The sequence below is a fragment of the Crinia signifera genome, chromosome 1 (genome assembly GCF_055691185.1).
Source record: "Crinia signifera chromosome 1, ASM5569118v1, whole genome shotgun sequence".
Classification (NCBI taxonomy): Eukaryota; Metazoa; Chordata; class Amphibia; order Anura; family Myobatrachidae; genus Crinia; species Crinia signifera.
The window spans coordinates 228829004-228856150 of NC_139217.1; the positions used below are offsets into that span (position 1 = coordinate 228829004).

The 27147-nt window shown below is 45.4% G+C and overlaps 2 protein-coding genes across 8 annotated transcripts in view; one reads left to right on the forward strand and one right to left on the reverse strand.

Annotated features, from left to right (window-relative positions):
* Positions 1-1409: 1409 nt before the first annotated feature.
* LOC146070432 (uncharacterized) lies at positions 1410-5124 on the forward strand. Of its 3 annotated transcripts, XM_083179374.1 has the most exons (5): positions 1410-1859; positions 2466-2530; positions 3137-3201; positions 3769-4172; positions 4259-5124. In XM_083179374.1, exons 4-5 carry the CDS (start codon positions 3771-3773, stop codon positions 4805-4807), a joined length of 951 nt encoding a protein of 316 aa, XP_083035500.1. In that variant the 5' UTR covers positions 1410-1859; positions 2466-2530; positions 3137-3201; positions 3769-3770; the 3' UTR covers positions 4808-5124. The 3 variants fall into 3 exon arrangements, with proteins under 3 accessions (XP_083035500.1, XP_083035501.1, XP_083035502.1); XM_083179375.1 differs by lacking the exon at positions 1410-1859 and having other exon boundaries at positions 2392-2530; XM_083179376.1 differs by lacking the exons at positions 1410-1859; positions 2466-2530; positions 3137-3201 and having other exon boundaries at positions 3711-4172.
* Positions 5125-6616: 1492 nt separating this feature from the next.
* MAP2K2 (mitogen-activated protein kinase kinase 2) overlaps positions 6617-27147 on the reverse strand; it is a 161992-nt gene continuing 141461 nt past the window's right edge. For all 5 annotated transcript variants that reach the window (XM_083179377.1, XM_083179380.1, XM_083179379.1 and 2 more), the window contains exons 9-11: positions 11632-11693; positions 7405-7450; positions 6617-7294 (exon numbers count right to left, since the gene is read on the reverse strand). In XM_083179377.1, coding sequence (XP_083035503.1) covers positions 7184-7294; positions 7405-7450; positions 11632-11693 — 219 coding nt within the window. In that variant the 3' untranslated portion in view covers positions 6617-7183. The remainder of the gene's footprint in view (positions 7295-7404; positions 7451-11631; positions 11694-27147) is intronic.

Genomic DNA, 27147 nt, shown 5'->3' on the forward strand with positions numbered 1-27147 from the left:
GAAGTGTCCCAGCATGCATTTCACTCACTACAGAGCGCGCATTAGCTTCCACACCCTGCCCCTGAGCACATGTAAGTGGCCTGTGGCGTTTTTGGATAAATTTTGGGGGGGGAGAGGGGGACAGGGGGGGAGAGGGGGACAGGGGGGGAGAGGGGGACAGGGGGGGAGAGGGGGACAGGGGGGGAGAGGGGGACAGGGGGGGAGAGGGAGGGGGGGAAGGGGGTGGAAGGGGGCAGATGGCTTCTGTGGAAGAAGGGTAGAAGGGGGTCCCAGTGGCAGTTGGAGGGGTGTGGATCATTGGAACTAATGTCATTTGGTCGACCCCAGTAGGTTGAATGTGTGAAAAGGTTGACATGGGTTTATGTCGACCTTCCGACTATGTCGACTGCCATTAGGTCGACTGGGGTTAGGTCGAATTGCTCTTTTTGGGTTTTTTGTGGGCCGAAATGTCAACAGTGTTGACATGGACACTGTTGACATAGTGAATCGGACACTCGCATCGCTCGCTTTGCTCGCCACATCTTTAATAACCTCCTCCACGCCCTAGTGGATGGTAGGGCATGAACCACCGCCTGTCGGCACATGTCAGCACCAAAAAAACCCAAAAAGAGCAATTCCACCTAAGCCCAGTCGACCTAATGGCAGTCGACAAACCCATGTCAACCTTTTCACACATTCGACCTAGTGGGGTCGACCAAATGACATTAGAACTAATGTCATTCGATAAAATGACCGCATCCCATATTATCAGTGAGTGACTTATGTTGCTATATGGTATTGCACATAGCAACCAATGTAAGTCTGTTAAAATTACAGTGGATAACACTGGTTGCTATGCGAAATAGCGCATAGCAACATACGTCACCTGCATATATTATGTTTGCGACAAGTGTTGCTATGCACGCTTGCACATAGCAACCAGCATTTTACACTGTGAATTAACATTGAAACGGTGGTTGCTATGTGTAAAAAGCCATAGCAACATATGTCACCGACTGATAATCAGTCGGTGACATATGTTGCTATGGCTTTTTACACATAGCAACCACCGTTTTTAACAGCGCTTGCGATGTGCACTAGCACATGGCAATGTACGTCACCATATTATCAGTGAGTGACTTATGTTGCTATATGGTATTGCACATAGCAACCAATGTAAGTCTGTTAAAATTACAGTGGATAACACTGGTTGCTATGCGAAATAGCGCATAGCAACATACGTCACCTGCATATATTATGTTTGCGACAAGTGTTGCTATGCACGCTTGCACATAGCAACCAGCATTTTACACTGTGAATTTACATTGAAACGGTGGTTGCTATGTGTAAAAAGCCATAGCAACATATGTCATCCAAACTGATAATCAGTCGGTGACATATGTTGCTATGGCTTTTTACACATAGCAACCACCGTTTTTAACAGCGCTTGCGATGTGCACTAGCACATGGCAATGTACGTCACCATATTATCAGTGAGTGACTTATGTTGCTATATGGTATTGCACATAGCAACCAATGTAAGTCTGTTAAAATTACAGTGGATAACACTGGTTGCTATGCGAAATAGCGCATAGCAACATACGTCACCTGCATATATTATGTTTGCGACAAGTGTTGCTATGCACGCTTGCACATAGCAACCAGCATTTTAGACTGTGAATTTACATTGAAACGGTGGTTGCTATGTGTAAAAAGCCATAGCAACATATGTCATCCAAACTGATAATCAGTGGATTTCTATGTCATTGGATTTTGATTAATGATGTTTTTTTTTATTTTTTTGGGGAATTGAAGTTACTGTAATCGGTGGAATTCAAGGGAAAAAGTTAAAAATTATACACCGTTATCTCCAGAATAAGGTAAGTCGTGCTTAAATTGTTCTTCTAATTAATTTGTAAATGTAACCCAAATGCCTTTTTTTCCCAGGGTACCACCCCTACTATCCACGCGCACCCGAAGCGTGGCGAGCGCAGCGAGCCCCGCGAGGGGCGGCGGTACGCGTCCTCCGACCTTTTCATGCCCTACTATCCACGTCGGCGTGGAGTTGAGAATATAATAGTGTGGCGAGCGCAGCGAGCCACCGAGCCCGAAGCGTGGCGAGCGCAGCGGGCCCCGCGAGGGGACGCGGATACCTTCACAGGTAAACGCGTCCCCTCGCGGGCTTCACAGGTGTCCGCTTTTCGCCACGGACACCTGTGAAGCCCGCGAGGGGACGCGTATAACTGTGAAGGTATCCGCGTCCCCTCGCGGGGCTCGCCACGCTTCGGGCTCGGTGGCTCGCTGCGCTCGCCACACTATTCTATTCTCAACTCCACGCCGACGTGGATAGTAGGGCATGAAAAGGTCGGAGGACGCGTACCGCCGCCGCTCGCCACGCTTCGGGTGCGCGTGGATAGTGGGGGGGGATTTCTATGTCATTGAATTTTAATTAATGATGTTTTTTTTATTTTTTTGGGGAATTGAAGTTGCTGTAATCGGTGGAATTGGTGAACCAAAAAAAAAAACTATACACCATTATCTCCAGAATAAGGTAAGTCGTGCTTAAATTGTTCTTCTAATTAATTTGTAAATGTAACCCAAATGCCTTTTTTTCCCAGGGTACCACCCCTACTATCCACGCGCACCCGAAGCGTGGCGAGCGCAGCGAGCCCCGCGAGGGGCGGCGGTACGCGTCCTCCGACCTTTTCATGCCCTACTATCCACGTCGGCGTGGAGTTGAGAATATAATAGTGTGGCGAGCGCAGCGAGCCACCGAGCCCGAAGTGTGGCGAGCGCAGCGAGCCCCGCGAGGGGATGCGGATACCTTCACAGGTAAACGCGTCCCCTCGCGGGCTTCACAGGTGTCCGCTTTTCGCCACGGACACCTGTGAAGCCCGCGAGGGGACGCGTATAACTGTGAAGGTATCCGCGTCCCCTCGCGGGGCTCGCTACGCTCGCCACGCTTCGGGCTCGGTGGCTCGCTGCGCTCGCCACACTATTCTATTCTCAACTCCACGCCGACGTGGATAGTAGGGCATGAAAAGGTCGGAGGACGCGTACCGCCACGCTTCGGGTGAGCGTGGATAGTGGGGGGGGGATTTCTATGTCATTGAATTTTAATTAATGATGTTTTTTTTATTTTTTTGGGGAATTGAAGTTGCTGTAATCGGTGGAATTGTAGAACCAAAAAACACAACTATACACCTTTATCTCCAGAATAAGGTAAGTCGTGCTTAAATTGTTCTTCTAATTAATTTGTAAATGTAACCCAAATGCCTTTTTTTTTTTCCAGGGTACCACCCCCACTATCCACGCGCACCCGAAGCGTGGCGAGCGGCGGCGGTACGCGTCCTCCGACCTTTTCATGCCCTACTATCCACGTCGGCGTGGAGTTGAGAATATAATAGTGTGGCGAGCGCAGCGAGCCACCGAGCCCGAAGCGTGGCGAGCGCAGCGAGCCCCGCGAGGGGACGCGGATACCTTCACAGGTAAGCGCGTCCCTTCGCGGGCTTCACTGGTATCTGTGGTCGTATTGCAGTGAAGCCCGCGAAGGGACGCGCTTACCTGTGAAGGTATCCGCGTCCCCTCGCGGGGCTCGCCACGCTTCGGGTGCGCGTGGATAGTGGGGGTGGTATACTAGCAAATGTGAATGATTTTTGGTGAAAATGGTATCACCTCACATCAGATGCCATGGGAGTTGTGCCATTTGATGTGATGCGATACCATTTTGACATACCGTATAGACATCAATTACTTATAGATGGTTTTGTTTGTGTTTTTGTTTTACAGCAATGTCTCAGCGAGAACTGTCAAACGGTTTCATGGCGAAGGTCATTGATTTGTATAAGGAGAATAGGTGCCACTGGGAGATGAAACATCCGGATTACTACAACAAGGCGAAGAGGAATGAGGCGTATCGGAAAATGGTGGCTCTTGTACGCAAACGGGTACCTAATGCAGACGTCGCCTGGGTACAGAAGAGGATGACGAATATGCGGACAGTTATGGTGAAGGAGTTGAATCGAGTACGGCAGTCTCAGAGTTCCGGAGCCGATGCTGATGACGTCTACGTGCCGAAATTATGGTACTACGAGCGGATGAAGTTCATCTTGGAGCAGAGAGAACAGAGTGGAACAGGGGGAACGGATACGGAGGACACCTCTTCGTCCGTTGCAGCGGAGAGTGTGGACGTTGTAAGTATTTCCTGAAAAATGTCTTGCATGTAAGTGACTGTGAAATGTCATGTTATAACCATTTTCCCTTTTTTTCCCCTTTCTAGGAAGTTCCCCCTGAGACAGAGCAGGAGCCTGTGGCAGTTGCAGAGGGGGACAGTACTCCAATGACGGAGAGCACTGCACCTGCTATCCCGAGGAGGCATCCCAGAAGACAGCTGTCCAGGACTGCTCGTAATGTCCAAGGGCATTGTAGCACGTCGGCACCGGAGGCACCTCAAATTCCCCTTGACGATTTCCAAATTTTTAGTAATAACCTTGCCGTGGAAATGCGGGGCATGGCGCCAGACCAGCTCCATGAGTGTAAGAGGTTGGTATATAGCGTTATAATGCGTGCATCAGAGAGAAGTCTCTCTAGTGCATGCAATATAGAGCCATCTGCCAACGTCGTATGGCAAGCAGCCCAAATGCCCAATTACCCCTATCACTACCCTTCGTACAGTGCGTCGGGTTATGCTCCGCCTCCTCCTGCCCCTTTTATGTACGCGCCGAGGCCCCCTTTGCCACCAGTCACAGACCCTTCGTCTTTGCCTGGGACTATTTCAAGTGCTCTGTTGAGCACACAAAGTCCCCTCCCAGGTGAAGAGCGCCATTAATTAGTGATTTGGTTTTAATTGGTTTTTAAATTATTGTGCCTTGCAGCAATGCCCTTGTTCCACTCTGTTTGTTATTTGCTCCATGATGAACTTTGTTGCTCGTAGGCCATAATTTCGGTTACTGATGGTCGCAGTATCGGACTCCTGGACTTTGAGCTGTCCGTACTTGTTTTGCACCTTCACCATGGACTGTTCCGCATATTTGCATTTTCTTCTGTACCCAGTGCATGTTTGCATTAGGGTGCCTTTTTGCGTATTGAGCCCCATTTTTTGTATGCCTCATTCCCAAGAGGCATCTATTCTCCTATACTTTCAATGACCTTCGCCCAGACCTCCCCCCCCCCCCCCCCATTCTTAAAAAAAAAAAATATTTTATACTAAATTAAAAAACTAATATATTTTATTAAAAAATAAAAAATAAAGTCAGAATTTGAAATTCTTAACCTGTGTCGTGTCTTATTTCATTGTCTTATAATTAAGGAATGCCAATTAATTTGATGTGTTTTTTTATTGTATTTTGTTGATTTTTTGCGCACCCATCGCGGTGATTGCAGGTACATGACGGCCGTGGTCACCCGTGATGCAACCGGCCGCCATGTCCCCGCAATCACGGTGATATGTGCGCAGTTTGCCATGTAATTTGATGTGTTTTTTTATTGTATTTTGGTGCTTTTTTGCGCACCCATCGCGGTGATTGCAGGCACATGACGGCCGTGGTCACCCGTGATGCAAACGGACGCCATGTGCCCGCAATCACGGCAATATGTGCGCGGTTTGCCATGTAATTTGATGTGTTTTTTTATTGAATTTTGTTGCTTTTTGCGCAACTACCGCGGTGATTGCAGGCACATGACGGCCATGGTCACCCATGATGCAACCAGCCGCCATGTGCCCGCAATCACCGCGATATCTGCGCAGTTTTAATGTTAAATCACCGCGATATGTGCGCGTTTTTACTGTAAAATCACCGCAACAGGTGTGCGGTTTGATTGTTATCTATGACATTTAAGTGTTAGGTGGAATTTTCATGTATTTTTGTATTTTTCACACTTTTTCAATTGAGGGATGCCATGCCATTTGCTGTGTTTTTCATTTTTTTCACTTGTCTTTTTTCCACAGCCAGAAATCGCGGTCATCGCGGGTACATTATTGTGCGCCCGCGATGCGAACGACATCGCGATGACCGCGATGATTGATCAATCGCGGTCATCGCGGTCGTCGCGGGTACATTGTTGTCCACTCGCGATGCTAGCGACATCGCGACCGACGCGATGATTGATCGCGTCGTTAGCATCGCGGGTGGCCAATAATGTACCCGCGATGTACCCGCGACGACCGCGATGGGCGCCGTTCTAGGTAAAGAGTACCAAAAAATGCCCTAAATCACTGTGTGTAGGGGCATTGCGATAGCCGTGCACGTCACTAATGTGCAAAGGGCACGTCACTAATGCACAGAGAACACTGGCCCTGACAGATTGCTCAGCAGCACATCTGTGCAACGCTGTGTCCTGAGCGTTCTAGCATTGCTCAGAACGCTCATCTCTCCATGTGTAGGTCCCCTTAAGTCTCCACCTTCAAATCTCATCTAAAATAAGCACCCTATCCCTTACACACATATACAGGTTATATTTATACTATTGAAGTAGTACTACGGTTTTAAAAAATGTACAAAACTAACCCTCTAGACTGAGTAACATGCGTAACTCAAAGAATGTATTCATTTATACTGCAATTGCAAAATCCCAAAAAGTTTTGGGGCATGAATATCAGCTTTTCACAGTATTCTCATCAATAAGCATAGAAATTACATCGTATTATTATTAAATTTATTTGTTATTTAGACAACCAGTGAAATAAAGAGATATGTACCCGATTGAATAAGGGGGAGATATCATTGGTGCATTTTAAAGTTGTTCAATTTTGAAAGGAGTTGATCTTAAACTCATGACACTTAATAACCTTTTCCTGGGGGTTGGGACTAAACTTTTGAAGTATCCATTTTGCTGATGGGGAAAAACACAAAAGACAGCATATTTGCTTAGATACCAACTTCTAGACCTAAATTTGTAATGCTGATCCAGCAACATACTGCTTAACTTTGATCCACAGTGACCAATGCTGAAGCACATCTGCTGAAAAGCATGGTGTGCACAGGAAACCGTGACTGGAAGATTAATGTGGAAAGAAATATATACACAAGTATAAAGAGCCGATTTGATCAAAGCAGAGAATTTAACAAAAAGATGTGCCGTGTTCCACACTCTATATTCCTCCTTCATAATCACTTTAGATCTTAAAATTTCCCATATAGAATGAGCACATAAAGAACAGAGGGGGAAATGGTCAGACAGATGGATGAATGAGTGGCAAATGTCATTAGATGGTGGTGCGAGTTGGAGTACTTGGCTGACGAAGACCCAAAGTTTTGCACAACCAGCCAGCAAAGTCAACTTCCTGGATTTCAGCGCGTTTTATAAACGTATGTGTCTGTGAAAATTAAAAGAAAGAATTTGCGCTAAATGTCTGCAATAAAAAGAAAACCACTTGGACATCAATGTGTTAGTATAATGCTCACCAACAAATTAAACATAACTCACCATCAGCATTTTCAGGTCTGCTCGTTCGGCTGGATTCTTTATCAGACTGTGTGAAGAAAAAGAAAGGAAGCTACTGTCTGGGGCGGGAGTGGATATGGCACAAATACTTAGGGGTAATTAATGGAGACAGTCTCAAGATTTAATGTGGAAGGCTATTTAATTAGCTTTCTGACAGATTAGTGCTCGATAGCTTCATGTGAATATTGTGCGTTAACAATAACTGCCAGCTTTGTGCTAATTGAATAGCCTGGGGTATTAATTAGCCTGCTGTAATCTACCACAGATAACTGAATACCCCCTTTAATCTTTTATGTTGACATATTTTATATAATTATACAGTGATAAAACCTTTCAAAGGTGAATAAGTGATATTCTAAACTAAAAGTAACCATATACAATTGCAAGAATCACCATTCGTTCACGGAAGATATAATATACTGATTACCATATAGTGAGCTGAGGAGAGACCAGAAAAAAAAATCTAGGAGGGTATGTAATGTGACACCTTATACTGTAAACCAGTGGTTCTCAAACTCGGTCCTCAGGACCCCACACAGTTCATGTTTTCCAGGTCACCCGACAAGTGCACAGGTGCACTCATTACTCACTGACACATTTTAAAAGATCCACAGGTAGAGCTAATTATTTCACTTGATTCTGTGAGCAGACCAGCAAAACGTGAACTGTGTGGGGTCCTGAGGACTGACTTTGAGAACCTGTGCTGTAAACCATGCTGTCCTATAAAAAATAACACAAATTGGCCTGCCATTGAGTATTTTCAAGGAAATGAAACGGGCTGTAATTTGCTTTCCAAAATTTATGGCAGCCATGAGATGTTCCCAAGTAATATATGAAAGAATAAGGATGGCTTTGGCAAAACAAAGAGTGCACAGAAAGTGCTAAATAATTTTTATTGAAAAACTATTTGAAAGATTTTCCATATGAAACATTATATCCTGACTAGTTACTAGCATGTCAAAATGACGGAACAACAGAACAGTAATGTTAGCTCCAGTGGCAGTTCATGGTCAAATGGAGCAACACTTGAATTGTTCTGTAGGGTGCTATCTAAACAACGAACCCCACCCCCCACAGAGATTAGGATCAGTGTTAGCCGTTTATTATATAGGATGATAATGTCTGGTTAATATATGAAGAGATTACTCCCATGTGGTTTTTCATACTTTAGATTATCTACCCAAGAGATTGCCATGACCCTTGTAAAATACATCCTAAAAGGTACGTACATCTCGCACTCTCTTTGGATGACTGCAAATGGCATCCTCGATGCATTTTGCAGGGGTATGTAGTGATCATTCTAGCACCTCCTATCTTTGAAAACCCCTGCAATTCCTGTTCCCTGCCTGGGGTGTCGCTGTCTGCTGTGGTGTTTCTAGCACAGGTCTGGTTTGCATATCAGTACGGATATACAGACCACACTGCGCTAGAAGGACTACCGCAGACAGCGACAACCCAGGCAGGATAGAGGAACTGCAGTGGTTTTCAACGTTAGCGGGTGCTAGAATGAACACTAGTATGTTTGAATGGAGTGTGAACTTGACAATGTCTTACATGAAGGACAAAATATTGATATGTCTGACTACCTTTGTTATGGAAAGAAAGAAATTAAAATGGCAATGGCTTCTCTAACTTCATGCATTTGAGGATAGGATATTTCGTGTTGTATGAAATATTGGTCAGATTTTCTGACCAGGTACCAAGGTGGAAAAGGCAAAGACTGTTCCCAAAGTTGCTGCAACCACATATGACAATGCCAATACTCTGACCGGATATGTCTTCTTCTGTCTCTCCCTTGATCCTTCATGGAGCACAGGCAATCAGAAACCTCATATGAAAACTTGCTGGCATCTACAGAGTATCATACCCATTTGTTATCTATTCTCTTTGATTAAAGTAAAATTAATTAATTTTGGTGTTCAATTATGTTGTGTCTGGTCTATTTAAGGAAATCTGAACATATGTACAAGCAACTGAAACAATGTATCCCATTCTTCTGGATGGAGGACTACCGACTGAGATACTATGCTATCTTGTTATGTTTACATGCCATAATTATCACAGGGAGGGATATACATTTTGTGCCTTGACTAGACTGATAACACTCCCACCATTATTTTCCAGTTCCTTGTGCTACCCTAGTGATTTATCAAAAGCTGCCCCTGTCTTATTGCTGGGGGGGGTAAAAAACGGCATACAGTCATTAGGTCGACACACCTAAGGTCGGCAGGGTCATTAGGTCGACACAAGCATAAGGTCGACAGTCAAAGGGGCGACATGGGTTTTTCACATTTTATTTTTGGTCGACAGGAGTTTTAGGTTTTTTGGTACTGCTCCACTTGGATCATAGAGTTATAATAGAATAGTGTGCCGAGCGTAGCATGGCACTGTGGCCGAACCATGGCGAGCGTAGTGAGGGGACATATACTCTATGGATAGTAAAATATGATCCAAGTGGATCGGCAACAAAAAAAACCTGAAAAACTGATCACCTGCTGATGTCTAACTAGTGTTACTGCTGCCGACTATCTTTAGTAGTCTAACTTATCGCAATCGACTAAGGGTGGTCAACCATAACATAGTCGATCTACACCTGGTCGACCCGCTATACCATAACCACACTAGGGTGTGGAGGGAGAATAAAATAGTGCTGAAGCATAGAGAGCCATGCTAGGGGAACGGTACACCAATACGGTGCCCAAGACGACATTCAGGACAAAAAAACATGAAAAACGCACATCAACATTGCACATGCCCAAGAGACTAAAGGCCTATACACACATTGAGATTTTGTGCTTAGTGATGTGTGCTAAGCGATTTAGGGTTGGCAATTTCCCTGTACTTTCCTGGTGTCTACAGATGTAGCCCGGCTAATCTTTGCAGGGGCTGGCTATTCTATTGCTGGCTACTGCCAGAGACGCTCGCGCACCCCATGGCAATGGACCCTGCTGCCAATCCCCCTTGCCGCCCGACCCCCCCTTCCCCCGAACTGGGCAGCGTCTCCCTGAAGCGGAGATGGGCAGGGAGACGCTGCCCGTCCGCCGTGATACTGGGATGCGTGCGAGACGCACGTCCCAGTACCTTTCACCGAGGGATCTGGCGGGCGCCGGGAATGAATGAGGGCTGCTACATCTGTAGATCGCCCATACACACATAGCTATGTGTGTTAAGCGATCTCTGTTAACTAATGTTTTTAATGCACTTGCTAGGCGATTTAACTAGATTTTGCCTGCACGTACTAAAGATCTGAGCTGGCGATGACGACCCACGGGACCACGCATTGCCAGACAGATTGCTTAGAAAAAAGGAAAATATCATCTGTGTATAAGCCCCTATAGAAAATTCCTTATGGACACTATTTAACTACTCTAGATGCTGAAATTTCAGCATTCTGTTTTTAATGAAGATTGTATCTGTACTGACAAGAACTGCAGCTGTGGAAAAGGAAACATCGCTGTAATGTGTGGGCACCTTAAGTTGACTTTTTTTTGCTGTTTCCATGAAATTATCATCGAAGCTGTTCTGTCTTAAGGTGCTCATACACATCTGATTTGGGCCGATTTCACCCAAATCCGACTGAGATATCAGGCCAAATCGGATGTGTTTGACATTCCATCTGACCTGATGTGCGGTCTTGTGCGCATCGGGTCAGACCCTACAGATTGAACATGCAGCAGGTTCAATCTTTCAGATCGGACCCATCGGCTGCACGCAATGCATTGGTTCGATCCATAGGTGTGTGCCAGCGGTGAAGCACTCTCAAGCAATTAGAGTCCGGCCTATCTTTTGAATTTTCAAATTCTGCCGCCGTTCATTTAGCAATTCCCGTACACTGCGGATTGCGCCCTCCGCCACTGCACTGACCCCACTCTGCCAAGGTATTACAGCACACACTGCCTAACTCAGCTGAGACAAAAGAGTAATAGTCACATTATATACCTACAAGAGTTGTTTATCAATTTTCTAATCAACCGACTGACGCATGTGTTATTCCTACCATGGTCTTCGAAAAGATCAGTTTTATTGTGAAGTGTTAATATTTGTGTGACTCATCTAGTATTTAATGGTTTAAAGAAAAAAAACTAATCTGTAAATCTTTATAAAAATGCACTTTACATTCATAAATCATTTTGCAGGAAGCTTGTAAAATCAACATGCAAATAACCAATAACAAGTAGCCAATTTAAATAGGAAATATTCTTATCTTACCATTTATGTACAAATTCTTGGAAATCTGGTGTGAAGACTACAGATGGCAGTTTAGGAGGAGGCTGCAAAAACATAAAAATCACAACTCAAGTAAACTGAACAAGCAGTAACATGGAGTGGGAGTGTAAAATAAACATTATATTAGGATGTTGGTGCTCCATTTAGCACTGTCCATTTGTAGCATTCTGTAATAATTTATTATATATAAAACAGTATGTACTCATAAGGAAGTATTTATGTAAGAAAAATTGCTTTAAAAATACTGAGATCAAATAACGAGATTGGTCTTACCTGTTAAATCGCTTTCTTCGAGGACGTCATGGGCTACAGGGATAACAGTGAGTAGAGAATGAGGTCACGAACCATTCCAGCACCAGAAAGGTTAAACTTCTTGACTGTCCTCAGGACAGCCCAGCTCCTCTACCCCGCCTCCTAGGCCAACTACTTTCAGTTTGTAACAAGCCAGGCAGGAGACAAGATAGAAGGAAGAGGAACCCATACAGAAACACATTTAAACATATACTGTATATGTGTGTGGTTCCTCAACAGAGAAACAGTTACTGTAACATGTATCAGCAACGGAGGAACTATTAAGCTCACTGAACAGAGGAACTATGAACTTCAATACCAATGAAGCAGGCACGGCAGGGAGGGATCCCTGTGGCCCCTGATGTCCTCGAAGAAAGAGATTTAACAGGTAAGGCATAAATCTTTTCTTCTGCAGCAGAGGTCAGGGGCCACAGGGATAAGAGTGGGACGTCCTAAAGCAGCCATCTAAGGGTGGGGACGCGCCTGTGCCGCGGCCAGTATACTCTGGCCGAAAGCCGAGTCCTGGGAGGCAAACGCCAAAAAGCGTAAGAAATCGTTGGCGGGCGACCAAGTCGCCGCCTTGCCAAGTTGCTCTGCAGCTGCACTACCCGTAAAAGCCCAAAACACACCCACAGATGTAGTGGAATGAGCCCGGACCCCCCGCAAGAACCGGGAGGGAGGTGAACCAGGAAGCTTGCTTGATAACCGACCGCAGCTATCGTCTGGCAATAGTCTGCGTGGTAGCAGACCAACCCCTCTTAGAAATTCTCTAGTGGATAAAGAGTCAGATCACCAAAGTGTTCCAGCGTGATGTACATAGACGTGCAAAGCACAGACGAAATCCAGTTGATTGCTGCCTAGGAGAGACCGCCGGCAGGGATCACTATCTCCTGGATAACCTGAAATTCAGGAACCACCTTGTGAGGTGAAAAGGAACGGTTCAAAGAATCCACCCTATGAGAATGAAAGACTATGAAAGGCAATTGAACTGACAGAGCCTACCGGGCAGACACCCAGCAGCAATGGTCAATGTTGTCCAAGTTAGCCAGCAAAGAGCCTGAAGGGCCTAAAGAACCAGAGAAAGAACCTACCAAACAACCAGGTTTGTAACAAACAGAGGTTGGATTTGCAGGACCCCCTGCCAGAAGGAGCGGAGATCGTGCAACAAAGCTCATCGACTGTAAAACAAAATGGAGAGAGCCGAGCCCTGTCCCTTTAAAGAAGACAGGCGGAGGCCAGCCCCCACTTCTTTTACTGAAAGGGCAAAATCCTAGACAAATGGTAAGTCCTGGGCGCCACCAGGAAAAATAAGCCCGCCAGATGCGATAAGCACCAGCCAAAGAATACAGCCAGAATCCAGAGTTTTACTTATATTGGACCTTGGAGCATAACATACGAACACTCCCCCACTATGGCATGCAAAGTTGTTATCAGTTTGAGACTTTTTGCCTCCTACACTGGAAGAGAATTTCGGGACACCACCACCATCTTACTTCTTGGGATGCCTACCATCAGTCTGTGAGTCTGTCACTCAATTGGAAGACAGCTACATTATAACACAGCGGCAAACTATCCCAGCATGGTCTATGGATACCCACTTCTTCAATCCCCAGTAAATAACTAAGGAGGACAAGTCTACTCAGAATCACATACAAGCGGGAGACTACAATAAGTATATTGACCGGTCCAATTTTTATCATTGAATTTTATATATCTTTGAATTTTTCATTTTCATATTGTTTATAATTATTACATTTATCTAAGTTTATTGGTCAATAACCTATCGGTTATATTATTTTATTAGGTATATAATAAATATTGTTATATTTTGTGGTACCCAATTGATCGTTTTTTAAACAGGTAAAAAGTACCATACTATACTTATTTCTAACATTTAGCGCTCCACTTCTCTTCTTTTTAAGCACCAGCCAAAGAAGGCTGATGGGCCCTAAGCATAGGCGATATGATCTCAAAGTAAAGCCCGCGGCTCTTAATAAGGTGGTCTCAACAGCCCAGTGAGCGGTTCTGGCCCTAGAGGCAGACGGATTGGAAAGGCCCCTGACAGGGTCCGCAGATCAGAGAACCAGATTCTCCTGGATCAAGGTTCCCCCACCTCTGCCTTTATCGTACGAAAAACTTTGAGGAGCAAAATGGGGAAAAAGCATACCTCAGAACGAACTGCCACTGGGCTGACAGAGCGTTGACCCTGCAAGCCGCAGGGTCTCGAGACCTGAACCCATACAGGGTGACCTGGTGATTGTGGCGTAAGGCCATCAATCCACCTCTGGTCTGCCCCAATGGTCTACCAACCACAGGAATGCCTCCGAAGGGAGGGTCCGTCTGCCGTTATCCAGAGTTTTGCCAACAAGGCCGGGATCTTGTCCTGCACCCATTGGAAGAAGCGGGAGGCCTTCTCCATGGCCGGCCCACTCAGAGTGCCACCCTAGTGGTTGATAAATACCACAGTTTTTGCGTCGCCCGACTGGACCTGCACAGGGTAACCTTTAAACCAAGGCTCTGCCTGGCAGAGATCCCGCAGGACTGCCCTTCTTACTTTGGTTTCAAGACAGAAGCAGCTTGTGCATAATAGCATTACACAGTCTATGCCTTAAGATGTACTGTTGTGTATAAAACATGGATTTATAATGGGGTTATAATGTATGTGCATGTAGATACATTAGAAAATAAGGTACTTGTTTAGTTTCAAGGCGGCAGATAAATCGCATGCCATGCAATCAGATGCAATTTTGTACCTGTTCATAACTCCACTATACACTACGCATGAAGGTGATTTTATATAGTGTGGCGAGCGCATATGGACCTTCATATAATAGGTTGTACAGATAAGAGGCAGCTTATTGGTATATGGCATACGGTGGCGCTGAAGTGGATATGGCCGTCAACATTGGCAACAAGTAAAACTTTTACCAAAGTGAGATTATGTCCCTGAAGGGATGCGTAGTCAAGGCCATATTAGCTATTAATTATAAAAGCTGCAGCCAGTGTTACCCCGCTAACATCATTTAGAGGAGAACCGTAAGAATTGACAAACCGAATTGTTTGTGGGAGAAAAACGGGAGTACCTGGAGTAATCCCACGCAAGTACGGGGAGAATATATAAACTCCGCACAGTTAGGGTAATGGCGTTGTTTGAATGGAACCCATGACCTCAGAGCTGTGAAGTAGTAATGCTAACCATTACATCATTCGTACTGCACATCCACAGCTGCATCCCCAAAACGCTACCCTGCTGGGGTGCAAGGCTACTATAGGCCTGGAGGAATACTACATCAAAGTATTCTCCAACTTCCATTGAGCAGGAACCCCGAAGGTTATCCTGTGGAGAAATTACACTTCAGAGTCCACCGTTGGAGACGTTTGCCATAGTGCCCTGTCAGGGCATGAAATAAACAATGGTACTGTGGGGACTGAACCCTCATAGCAGTGTGCCTAGTCTGCTTGAGAGACGGGAGCGCTGCTGATTGAACTATCGCTCTTTATTAGGCTTAAACAGACCTGGACTATGGCCAGGCAGGGTTTGAAAGTTTGGAGAGGTCTTTTACACTTTACAAGTGTCTGGACCAGAGCTGTAATGGCGTGCACACACTGTGAGATTCCTTTGCTATTTGACTTGCAATGGAAAACTTTGCTAACTCATGAGTTAGTTACATACAAGTCATGCTATCTGCATTAGACTTCATATAGTCATTGCTGCCCTGCCAGGAGGGCGCATTATGATTGCAAGGTAAAAACCTGTGCGATCTGCATGCTATCTGCATTAGACTTCACCATATAGTCTTTGCTGCCCTGCCAGGAGGGCGCATTGTGATTGCAAGGTAAAAACCTGTGCGATCTGCATGCGATCCTAATGCAATTACGACTACATAGTAAAATCCCACGCTGGCTTGTATCGCGTGTACACACTACAACCAGTTCCGTATGTGACACTGCAATGTTATACCCCTGTCACACCAGAAATGCAGAGACCAACCCGGGAATTAAATTCCAGGGACAAGCAGGGACATTCCCGGGTTGGGACCCATTCACACATGCTTTTGAAGCAGGGACAACCCGGGTCGGCACCTTTCACACTGAACACGGGATGACCCTGCATTTCTATGAGAATATAATTGAAAATGGATGTTTTTTGGCCCACATAAGGGCCCTTATTCTGATTGACGCGGACTTTACCGCATTCTTACGGATCGCGTCTTTTCGGCGTCTGCGCATGCGTGGAGAACGCAACGCGCATGTGCCACGCCTTGACTCCGTACCAGTTCGGCCAAATCCCGTACAAAACTGTTCCCCGCAATCAGTCGGGAAATATGGGCGTATTATGGGCGTCATGCGGAATGTCACATGGGCGTAGTTTCAAAGTGGGCAAAACGGGGCGGAAACATGGGCGGACACGGGGGAGTACACTTATGTTGGGGGGCGTACATTCGGATAGCACTCCGAATGCACGCGATCAAAAGGGGAAGAAATGTGCGGTGTCCACAAGTGTACTATTGCTTTGCGGACACCACTCGTTCATGCGGTAGGCGAACGTACGCCTAATGACTACAAGCATTAACACCTGAACCCAATAGAATCGACTCCTTTACTCATTACTCACTAATAGGCCGCTTGTCAGTGCTTTAATTGAAACCATTGCTGCTTCAAGGAACCCTTCCTAAACACCCACATATCCTGTACTTGTCAGACACTTTAAAACTGCTAACAATGGACATGACAGAATATTAATACTAGCAATACACATGTGTATTCGACATAAAATTTATTTCTATACATGTCACAGTCAATGCCACTGTGATGCAATGACCAAAAAATACAAAATCCAAAAAATAAACAACATGGCAGGAATGTAGCAAAATAAATAATTTTTATGAGGATAGGTAATTGAATAAGTGGGTCATGTGATGTCTTGCAGAAGATACTTAATAGTGGGTTGTTTGGCGTAAATACTCCGCTTACGTGCGGTAGCACCGCTTGGCTCCCGTTCGGATGCGGTATTCCCGAGCATACTCTGTAATACTCTGTAATACCGTGCCGAATCTGAGTGTTTCTCCCGCACACGCATGGTTTGTATGTCGTCCGTAAACACGCCCTGTTCTTAAAGAGTGAGTCCGTCCGAATGCGGAGGACACGTGGGCGTTTCTACGGACGATGGCCGCATGCGGCAAAACACCGTAGCGTGCGGACCGCTCCGTAAGAATGCGGGAATATCCGCACCGATCAGAATAAGGGCCAAGATGAGGTAATTAGGGAGAGGGGTAAAAGGGAGAGAGGGAGAGGGGTAAAAGGGAGAGAGGGAGGGCGGGTCTTCGCAGACATTGCAGGCTTTCAGGGGTGAAATAGCACTGCTGAGGTCTGTCGTGCCACAGAGCTTGCACAGTGTCTTCCTGTATGCTTTGTTGATTGCCAATGCAGACATTCTTGGCTTTCAGGCTGTCAGGGGTTAAAACGCACTTCTGGGGTCTGTGGTGCCACAGAACATGCACAGTGTCTCCCTGCATGCTGTATGCTGCCTTTGGGTGTGTCTGTGAGCGTCCACCACAACAGGAAGTTGCCCTGCTAGCAAATCAGCATTAGCAGAGGCAATGGGAAGGTTGCAGAAAAAGCGCTAAAAATAATAAATAAATTAAATCTGAAAAAATTGAAATGAGATTAAAAATGCGAGTGGTACCTGTAAATGAAAAAGTGGTTAATAATAATGTTTACACCCTTTTGGGGAATATGTAAAAGGGGGATTGAGGATGGACTGTCACTAGCCCTAACTCTGACCCTTACGTGCTTCCGGTGGTGGTCTCCGTGTGCCCGATGGTATAATAGCCGGGGGAGCTGCTTGATGTTATCGCGGCTTCTTCTCCCCGTCCTTTAGGCTGTCCAAGCGGTAATGAGCGCTGTCAGAGCCGCCGTTTGATGTTGTTGCGGCTGGCTCCGTGCGCGTCTGAGATTACCGGAAGTTGGAGATCGTGAAAACGGAAGTTCGCCGCGGCCGCCGGGCAAGGTGTCAGGGTATCAGGGATGAGCTTGGGGGTGGTGTGAGAGTCCTCCTCACTGGTCCAATGCGTTTCGTGCGTCCTGCGCACTTTTTCAAGGATAGTTTCCTGTCCAGCATTGTGGGTATATATAGGGAAAAAACTTTGTCACAAACGGAAGTTCAATTCCGGAAATGGGATAAAAAGGTGGGAAACACATGTTCCTATCTTCTTAATGAGAAAAAATATCTCATTCAGTTATTTGAATGGAAAAGTTCTATAAAAAATAAAAAAATAAAAATACAAGGTACCACTCATAAAAATGCGTTCAGCTCAATATCAATATTGAGTCCTAGGGGTTCTAAGGTTTTCATAGTGTAGATCCACTTGGTTTCAATTTTCTTCAATTCTTTTACAAGGTCGCCTCCACGCCAATTTTTTGTAATTTTTTGGATTACTGTGAATTGAAGACCAGTGGGGGTTTTATTGTGTTTTTGTAGAAAATGGTTGGAAACACTATGAGTTGTGAGCCCTTTAATTATATTATAGATGTGCTCTGCGAAACGGATCTTTGCTTTTCTTTTGGTTTGTCCGATGTACTGTTTTCCACAGCCGCACTCTAATAAATAAATTACTCCTTCTGAGTTACAGGATAGATGTTCTTTAATTTTGTATTCTTTGTGTGTTTGATTTGACTTGAAGCAGGTCACTGGTTTTGTTGTTGCTTTGATGTTTTTGCAAGCTTTGAAACTTCAGAGTCAGGTTCAGATTTTGTATAACTGGTCACCAGATGTTGTTTTATGTTTTTGGCTCTTCTGTAAATAATTTTTGGTTTCTGTGGTAACAGTGGAAGTAATGTTTCATCCAATTGCAACACATGCCAGTGTTTGTGAAGTATGTCCTCAACTACTTTGTGGCTGCTATTAAATTGGGTGAAAAAAGCGAAGTTGTATGTATCTTTGTTTTCTTCTTTCCTATTGTTATAGGTAAGCAGGTCTTTACGTTCTATTTTTTTGACTGTTTCTAGTTGATTTTCCAGGAGGGTGCTGTTGTATCCCTTTTTAATAAAATTATTTTTCATTTTTTCACTTTGAGTGAGAAACACACTTTCGTCTGAGCAATTTCTTTTTACCCTTCGGAATTGACCTGCTGGGATATTTGAAACCCATTTATTGTGGTGGTTGCTGGTTGATGGTAATATATTATTTCCGCTGACTTCTTTTATGTGGGTTCTTGTTTTCAGTTGTTTGTTTTCAATAAAAATTTCCAGATCAAGGTAAACTACTTGTTGTTTGTCATAAACGGTGGTGAATTCTAAATTTAGTTGGTTTGAGTTGATGTAACGGATGAAACGGTGTAACTGGTCTTCAGATCCTCGCCAAATGAAAAACACGTCATCTATGTAGCGATTCCAATTGACGAGAAATTGAGTATGTTCATTTGGGGCCCAGATGTGGTCATCCTCCCATTTTGCTACGAACAGGTTTGCATAGCTTGGGGCTAGGGGTGTCCCCATCGCCGTCCCCCTTTTCTGCAAATAGAATTTTCCGTCATGCCAGAAATAGTTATGGGATAAAATGAAATGAATGTTTTCCATAATAAAATTTATCTGAGAGTTTTTTATTGTTGAATTGGTGGATAGATAATGTCTCGTATGTGCACATCCTTTTTCGTGTTCTATACACGTATAGAGCGATTTTACGTCGGCCGTGCACATGATGTATTCTTCTTTCCATTCAATTTGATTTATTATTTGTAAAATATTTGTAGTGTCCTTTAGATAACTTTTTTGCTGACTCACAAGTTCCTGTAAATAGAAATCGGTATATTTAGAAAGGTTTGATGTAATGGAGTTGATGCCGGAGATAGTAGGTCTTCCGGGTGGGTTGGTTATGCTCTTATGTACTTTCGGCAGAAAATAAAATGTTGGTATTTTGGGATGTTCTTGGAATATGAAATCGAACTCTTTTTGAGTGAGGATGTCTAAGTCAAGTCCTTCTTCAAGGTGTACCAGCAGTTCTCTTGTGAATTGTTCAGTTGGGTCTTGACTGAGGATTTCATATGTATTTGTGTCTGATAGTAGATTTTCTGCTTCTGTCTTGTAGATTTTCTGCTTCTGTCTTGTACATTTCGAGTGTCATCAGAACCACTCCTCCGCCTTTATCAGCCGGCTTTATTACCAGTTATTTGTCTTTTCCCAGTTCTTCACCCAATTTAATAGCAGCCACAAAGTAGTTGAGGACATACTTCACAAACACTGGCATGTGTTGCAATTGGATGAAACATTACTTCCACTGTTACCACAGAAACCAAAAATTATTTACAGAAGAGCCAAAAACATAAAACAACATCTGGTGACCAGTTATACAAAATCTGAACCTGACTCTGAAGTTTCAAAGATAAAGGGCTTTTATAACTGCCTAAACTGCAAAGCTTGCAAAAACATCAAAGCAACAACAAAACCAGTGACCTGCTTCAAGTCAAATCAAACACACAAAGAATACAAAATTAAAGAACATCTATCCTGTAACTCAGAAGGAGTAATTTATTTATTAGAGTGCGGCTGTGGAAAACAGTACATCGGACAAACCAAAAGAAAAGCAAAGATCCGTTTCGCAGAGCACATCTATAATATAATTAAAGGACTCACAACTCATAGTGTTTCCAACCATTTTCTACAAAAACACAATAAAACCCCCACTGGTCTTCAATTCACAGTAATCCAAAAAATTACAAAAAATTGGCGTGGAGGCGACCTTGTAAAAGAATTGAAGAAAATTGAAACCAAGTGGATCTACACTATGAAAACCTTAGAACCCCTAGGACTCAATATTGATATTGAGCTGAACGCATTTTTATGAGTGGTACCTTGTATTTTTATTTTTTTATTTTTTATAGAACTTTTCCATTCAAATAACTGAATGAGATATTTTTTCTCATTAAGAAGATAGGAACATGTGTTTCCCACCTTTTTATCCCATTTCCGGAATTGAACTTCCGTTTGTGACAATAAAGTTTTTTCCCTATATATACCCACAATGCTGGACAGGAAACTATCCTTGAAAAAGTGCGCAGGACGCACGAAACGCGTTGGACCAGTGAGGAGGACTCTCACACCACCCCCAAGCTCATCCCTGATACCCTGACACCTTGCCCGGCGGCCGCGGCGAACTTCCGTTTTCACGATCTCCAACTTCCGGTAATCTCAGACGTGCACGGAGCCAGCCGCAACAACATCAAACGGCGGCTCTGACAGCGCTCATTACCGCTTGGACAGCCTAAAGGACGGGGAGAAGAAGCCGCGATAACATCAAGCAGCTCCCCCGGCTATTATACCATCGGGCACACGGAGACCACCACCGGAAGCACGTAAGGGTCAGAGTTAGGGCTAGTGACAGTCCATCCTCAATCCCCCTTTTACATATTCCCCAAAAGGGTGTAAACATTATTATTAACCACTTTTTCATTTACAGGTACCACTCGCATTTTTAATCTCATTTCAATTTTTTCAGATTTAATTTATTTATTATTTTTAGCGCTTTTTCTGCAACCTTCCCATTATTCTATTTAAAAAAGCTGCTTATCTTACCTTAGCGCAGTAACCATTCATACAAAATCTATTAGCAGAGGCAACACAGGAAGGAGGGACATGTCCCTGCACCTTTCACACCAGCCACCTCTGTATGACCTAGTTGTCTGCAAACTGTCCCCCCCCCCCCCCCCCCACAAACTGTAATCTGAGGACACAGTATCTTTCTGTAAGAAAGGAGGGGGACAGCAGATACACATTGTACAAGCAGAGGCTATAGTATTGCAGAAATCTAAAGATCACTCTGTGGTAGCAGTTTATTATTAGGGAGGGGAAAGGTTTGTCTTTAGTGGTGCACCAATTGGCAAGAAAGAGATCATAAAATATACCTTTTATTATTTAAGTTTAAAAAAGGACTACGAAATATGACAAACATAAAACAAGTGAGTACAGTGTATTAAAAGATGCACGTGCGGAGTCCTAGATCCACTGTCAAAGTACTGGAATATGCCTATGGCAATGTATGGGAGACGAACCCCCCCCCCCCCCCCAATACCCCACCTATCCACTCTGTGGTAGCAGTAAGGCAAGACTGGGACATCCCTTTGGGATGGGACACAGGGGGATGTGCTGCACAAAGCAGGCCCCTCAGATGACAGTGTAAACTGAGTTATACACATTCCACCTGCCAATATATACACTTATACACTACACACACACACACACACACACACAGAGAGAGTAGGTATAGGTAACCAGAGATAGAATCACTGGATAAGAGACAGTATAAAGAGATGAGCTGCCACAGGCCATCAACAACGCTATGGTATATAACACAGGAGTGCTATGACCTAATTTACATACAGCCCAATACTGTCTCACCATGCTCTAAACCCCACTGTCTGATCACAGAACCTGGGGGAGCTACTGCAGTCATGGATGTTACTGGGAGACCAGGACATGCTGCAGCACAGCCCTGGGAGCAGCAGTCAGAAGCCGACAGCAGCGTGCAGGGGTGCCAAGTATGTTAAAATGGCTGCCAGAGCCGCATGATAGCTGGGGAAGTGCCATGGCATCTGGGAGCAAACTCCTCCCGGCCAGCTCAGTCCTCTTACAATGGCACCCCTTTTTGAAAGGGTAGCCTCGGACCGCCATCAGGCTATACTCACAACTGCCCAGGCTGGCTGGTGGTGGTATGGCTGGGGGAGGATCGACACGTGCGCCATAAGCGGCGGTGCCTGTTACAGCCAGGGACCGGGGCACAAGCCGCACTCAGGCCAGCCTTGCAACACCAATATAGGAGCCCCTGTGTCACTTACCGCTGTCCTCTATCATTGTACGAGGCAGCTAAACTGGTACAGTTAACAATATACTTCTGACATGCAGTGATGGTGTTAACACAGTATAAGAGACACAGCACACATACACAGGCATACAATGCAAATAATAAAGTGGCACTGAGCTCCACAAAGCACTATGGCCGGCAGGAGCATAAATTGCTGTAACCTGTGCTCCAGTAGGAAAGGTACAGGGGAAACTTGCCCAAGTGGCCCGGCAGTGAAGAGGTGGACTGCTTAATGGCTGAGTGCTCTCCGTGTCTCTCTATCACTATGCAGCAGGCAGGTAGGAAGGGATCAGGGGAGGAGACTCACATGGGTATATTCCTTCATCCTGTCCCCGGAAGAGGGGCTGTGCGAGGGGAGCCCACTCTCCCTACTAGCAAATGGCCACCCAGGGATTTTGACCTCATGCGGCACTGGTAAAATGGCGGAGATCCGGCGCGCGCTGGGCAGCCCCACTTACCGGTGCTGCTGCCCACACACACCGTTGCCTGGAGGTCCAGTGGGATGGATGGCGGACCAGTTCGACCACTTGCTAATGCAGCCCGTCGGTCCCCCTCGCCGGGCTGTTACAGCCGTTCCAGCTCACGTGCACTCCCAGCGGGGACGCCTTACCTTAATCAGTGTCCTTGTGCCCGGTGACGGCTGTCGGTCCCCCAGTACCCGGGGCCAGCCAGATACACCTCCTCTGTGGCAGCCACCTTGGGTGGTGTGTGGCTGCCGGGCCCAGGTGATGGAGCAGCATCGCAGGGGTCTAACAGACCCTCAGCGCTGCTGCCCTGTCACTGACACACAGTCAGTGTAAAAAGAAGAAAAATAAAATCTTTAAAAAAAGAAGTAAGGCTGCATAAGGCAGCCCCTCTCTATAATGTGCATGTTGGCTCCTGCCAGCACAACTAAAACTGAAAGTAGCTGGCCTAGGAGGCGGGTTAGAGGAGAGGAGCTGGGCTGTCCTGAGGACAGTCAAGAAGTTTAACCTTTCTGATGCTGAAATGGTTCGTGACCTCACTCTCTACCCACTGTTATCCTTGTGGCCCCTGACGTCTGCCGCAGAAGAAATAGGTATATTTACTTAGCCTCGGAGAGAGATTAAGGGGGGTTTTCAATCCCTGCAGCTATTTCCGGGGAAAATAGCGTTGGGCACCAATTCAATGCTATCTATCCCGACAGCATTGAAGAGGCATCTCGGCAGAACGGACCTGACTTTAAAAGCAGTTTGGCCCCGTTTTGCCAAGATCACGGCCGTATCAACAATCCAAGGGCGTATACGCGGCCACGCCCCCTTTTCAGCGATTGGCAGGCGGGACATATATATATATATATATATAGATAGGAGTATGGTGGGGCGGCACTCCAACACGTTTGCTGTGTCCCAATGTGAATAATGCGGTGCCTTCCGTGAGAAAAAACCTGAGAGGACCTCAGGACATGCAGGACTGTGTGACGGCGGCACTCGAATCTTAGGCAGAAATAATGACCAGGAGACTGGATAAGTTTCCCCAACGTTTCGAGGCTGTGTGCCTCTTTATCAAGGTGCAGATAGACCAAGGTCTATCTGCACCTTGATAAAGAGGCACACAGCCTCGAAACGTTGGGGAAACTTATCCAGTCTCCTGGTCATTATTTCTGCCTAAGATTCGAGTGCCGCCGTCACACAGATATATATATATATATATGAAAACTTATGAAATCCGCACACTTAAGATGTTGTTTCTGAGGGTGCCCGACAACAGGAGATCATAGAAAACTGTATATCAAAAGATATAAAGAAGCAGCACTCCTTATTTGATTTTTAAAGTCCCAACAAACGGACAATTTATTCCAGTGGCAACTGAGCGTCAAACTTTTTGCAGCTTATCACTCGGCATTAGCATGCCTATAACATTAGCGGGGGTCACAAACATAATCACCCATCCTAGTAGTGTAGGGAGAACACAGTCACAGTCGACGAATCCGTTTCGGTTCAACAGAACCTTTCTCACAGACTGACCCAATGTTAGTGACACTCATGCAGTGTTAAATAGCCATCACCATTAACTTCATTCAAACCACAACAGCTGCTGTGCATCACAGACCAGCCAATCATAGCTAGTAGCCAAATCACGCCCATGCCCGGAACTCCATGTATGGAGATAGACCAACACACTCCCCTATCCCACTCACGTGGGTCTCACCTGCCACTGATGGGTCTCAGGCTCACTCAACCAGCTGTGGCGGTATCAGCTCAAGTGCTGGAGACGGAGGTGTAACGCAGCGCTTCGCGCCGCGTCACCCCGACGCACCAGGTCCAATCAGGGAGGCCGGCGTCACGCATCATCACCTGACGCGGTCCCGGCCACTCCCCTGGACCAACTACGGAGCGCATCGCCATGTTGGAGAGGGCAGAGAACTCTGCGGGCTAGGTGTATGGGGATGCGGACGCCATCTTGTGGAGGTCACTAAGCAAAGACCTTAAGCGATCATAACTGAGGCATAAAAATGTAACACATTGATTACAGGCATTAGCGGCGGGGGCAAGTCACTAGACAGGCTGGCTGTTAAAGCACATCAGTATAGTGGACATAACAGTACAAATAACAACATATAGTATATACATTATTTACAGTGGGGGAGGTTTCATAAGAATATTAGTCAAGCCTGAACCAATGACATGTGGCCCGATGAGGTCAGAGATTGGCCCAATGCGGTCAGACAATGACTGAGCGGGAGATCGCATGTATCTTTAACACAGTATAAGAGACACAGCACACATACACAGGCACACATACACAGGCACTTTGTAGATGCCGGACACTCGATTAGGGACTTTAAGTTCATGCTGGTGGACCATATACCTCCTCTCAGAAGAGGAGGTGATAGACATAAAATGTTGTTACAGAGGGAATGCCAGTGGATTCGGAAACTGGATACTTTATCTCCATCTGGACTCAATGAAGAATACCCTATTTCTGCTTATCTGTGACCTCATGATATACATGCGATCTCCCGCTCAGTCATTGTCTGACCGCATTGAGCCAATCTCTGACCTCATCGGGCCACATGTCATTGGTTCAGGCTTGACTAATATTCTTATGAAACCTCCCCCACTGTAAATAATGTATATACTATATGTTGTTATTTGTACTGTTATGTCCACTATACTGATGTGCTTTAACAGCCAGCCTGTCTAGTGACTTGCCCCCGCCGCTAATGCCTGTAATCAATGTGTTACATTTTTATGCCTCAGTTATGATCGCTTAAGGTCTTTGCTTAGTGACCTCCACAAGATGGCGTCCGCATCCCCATACACCTAGCCCGCAGAGTTCTCTGCCCTCTCCAACATGGCGATGCGCTCCGTAGTTGGTCCAGGGGAGTGGCCGGGACCGCGTCAGGTGATGATGCGTGACGCCGGCCTCCCTGATTGGACCTGGTGCGTCGTGATGACGCGGGTGACGCGGCGCGAAGCGCTGCGTTACACCTCCGTCTCCAGCACTTGAGCTGATACCGCCACAGCTGGTTGAGTGAGCCTGAGACCCATCAGTGGCAGGTGAGACCCACGTGAGTGGGATAGGGGAGTGTGTTGGTCTATCTCCATACATGGAGTTCCGGGCATGGGCGTGATTTGGCTACTAGCTATGATTGGCTGGTCTGTGATGCACAGCAGCTGTTGTGGTTTGAATGAAGTTAATAGTGATGGCTATTTAACACTGCATGAGTGTCACTAACATTGGGTCAGTCTGTGAGAAAGGTTCTGTTGAACCGAAACGGATTCGTCGACTGTGACTGTGTTCTCCCTACACTACTAGGATGGGTGATTATGTTTGTGACCCCCGCTAATGTTATAGGCATGCTAATGCCGAGTGATAAGCTGCAAAAAGTTTGACGCTCAGTTGCCACTGGAATAAATTGTCCGTTTGTTGGGACTTTAAAAATCAAATAAGGAGTGCTGCTTCTTTATATCTTTTGATATACAGTTTTCTATATCTATATATATATATATATATATATATATATCTATATATATATATATATATATATATATATATATATATATATATATCTATATCTATATCTATCTATCTGAGGGCCAATATCAAAAGATCAGCCGAGAGAGCACACTCCAGTATTCAGCAAAATAAATGGTTTAATACATCACCATTACAGCATACAATAAGTCGACGTTTCGGACTGAACACAGTCCTTTATCAAGACAGGCATCAATGCGACACAACAGCTCAGCAGCAGTGCAGGGGGCAGTGTGGTGTGCTGAGCCTGGGGCTCCCCTAATAAAGGTCACTAACGTTGCACATAATCAGCAGCTGTGTCAAACTAATCACAAACAATTAAGGGAGCCTAGAAGGCTCAACAACATATATAT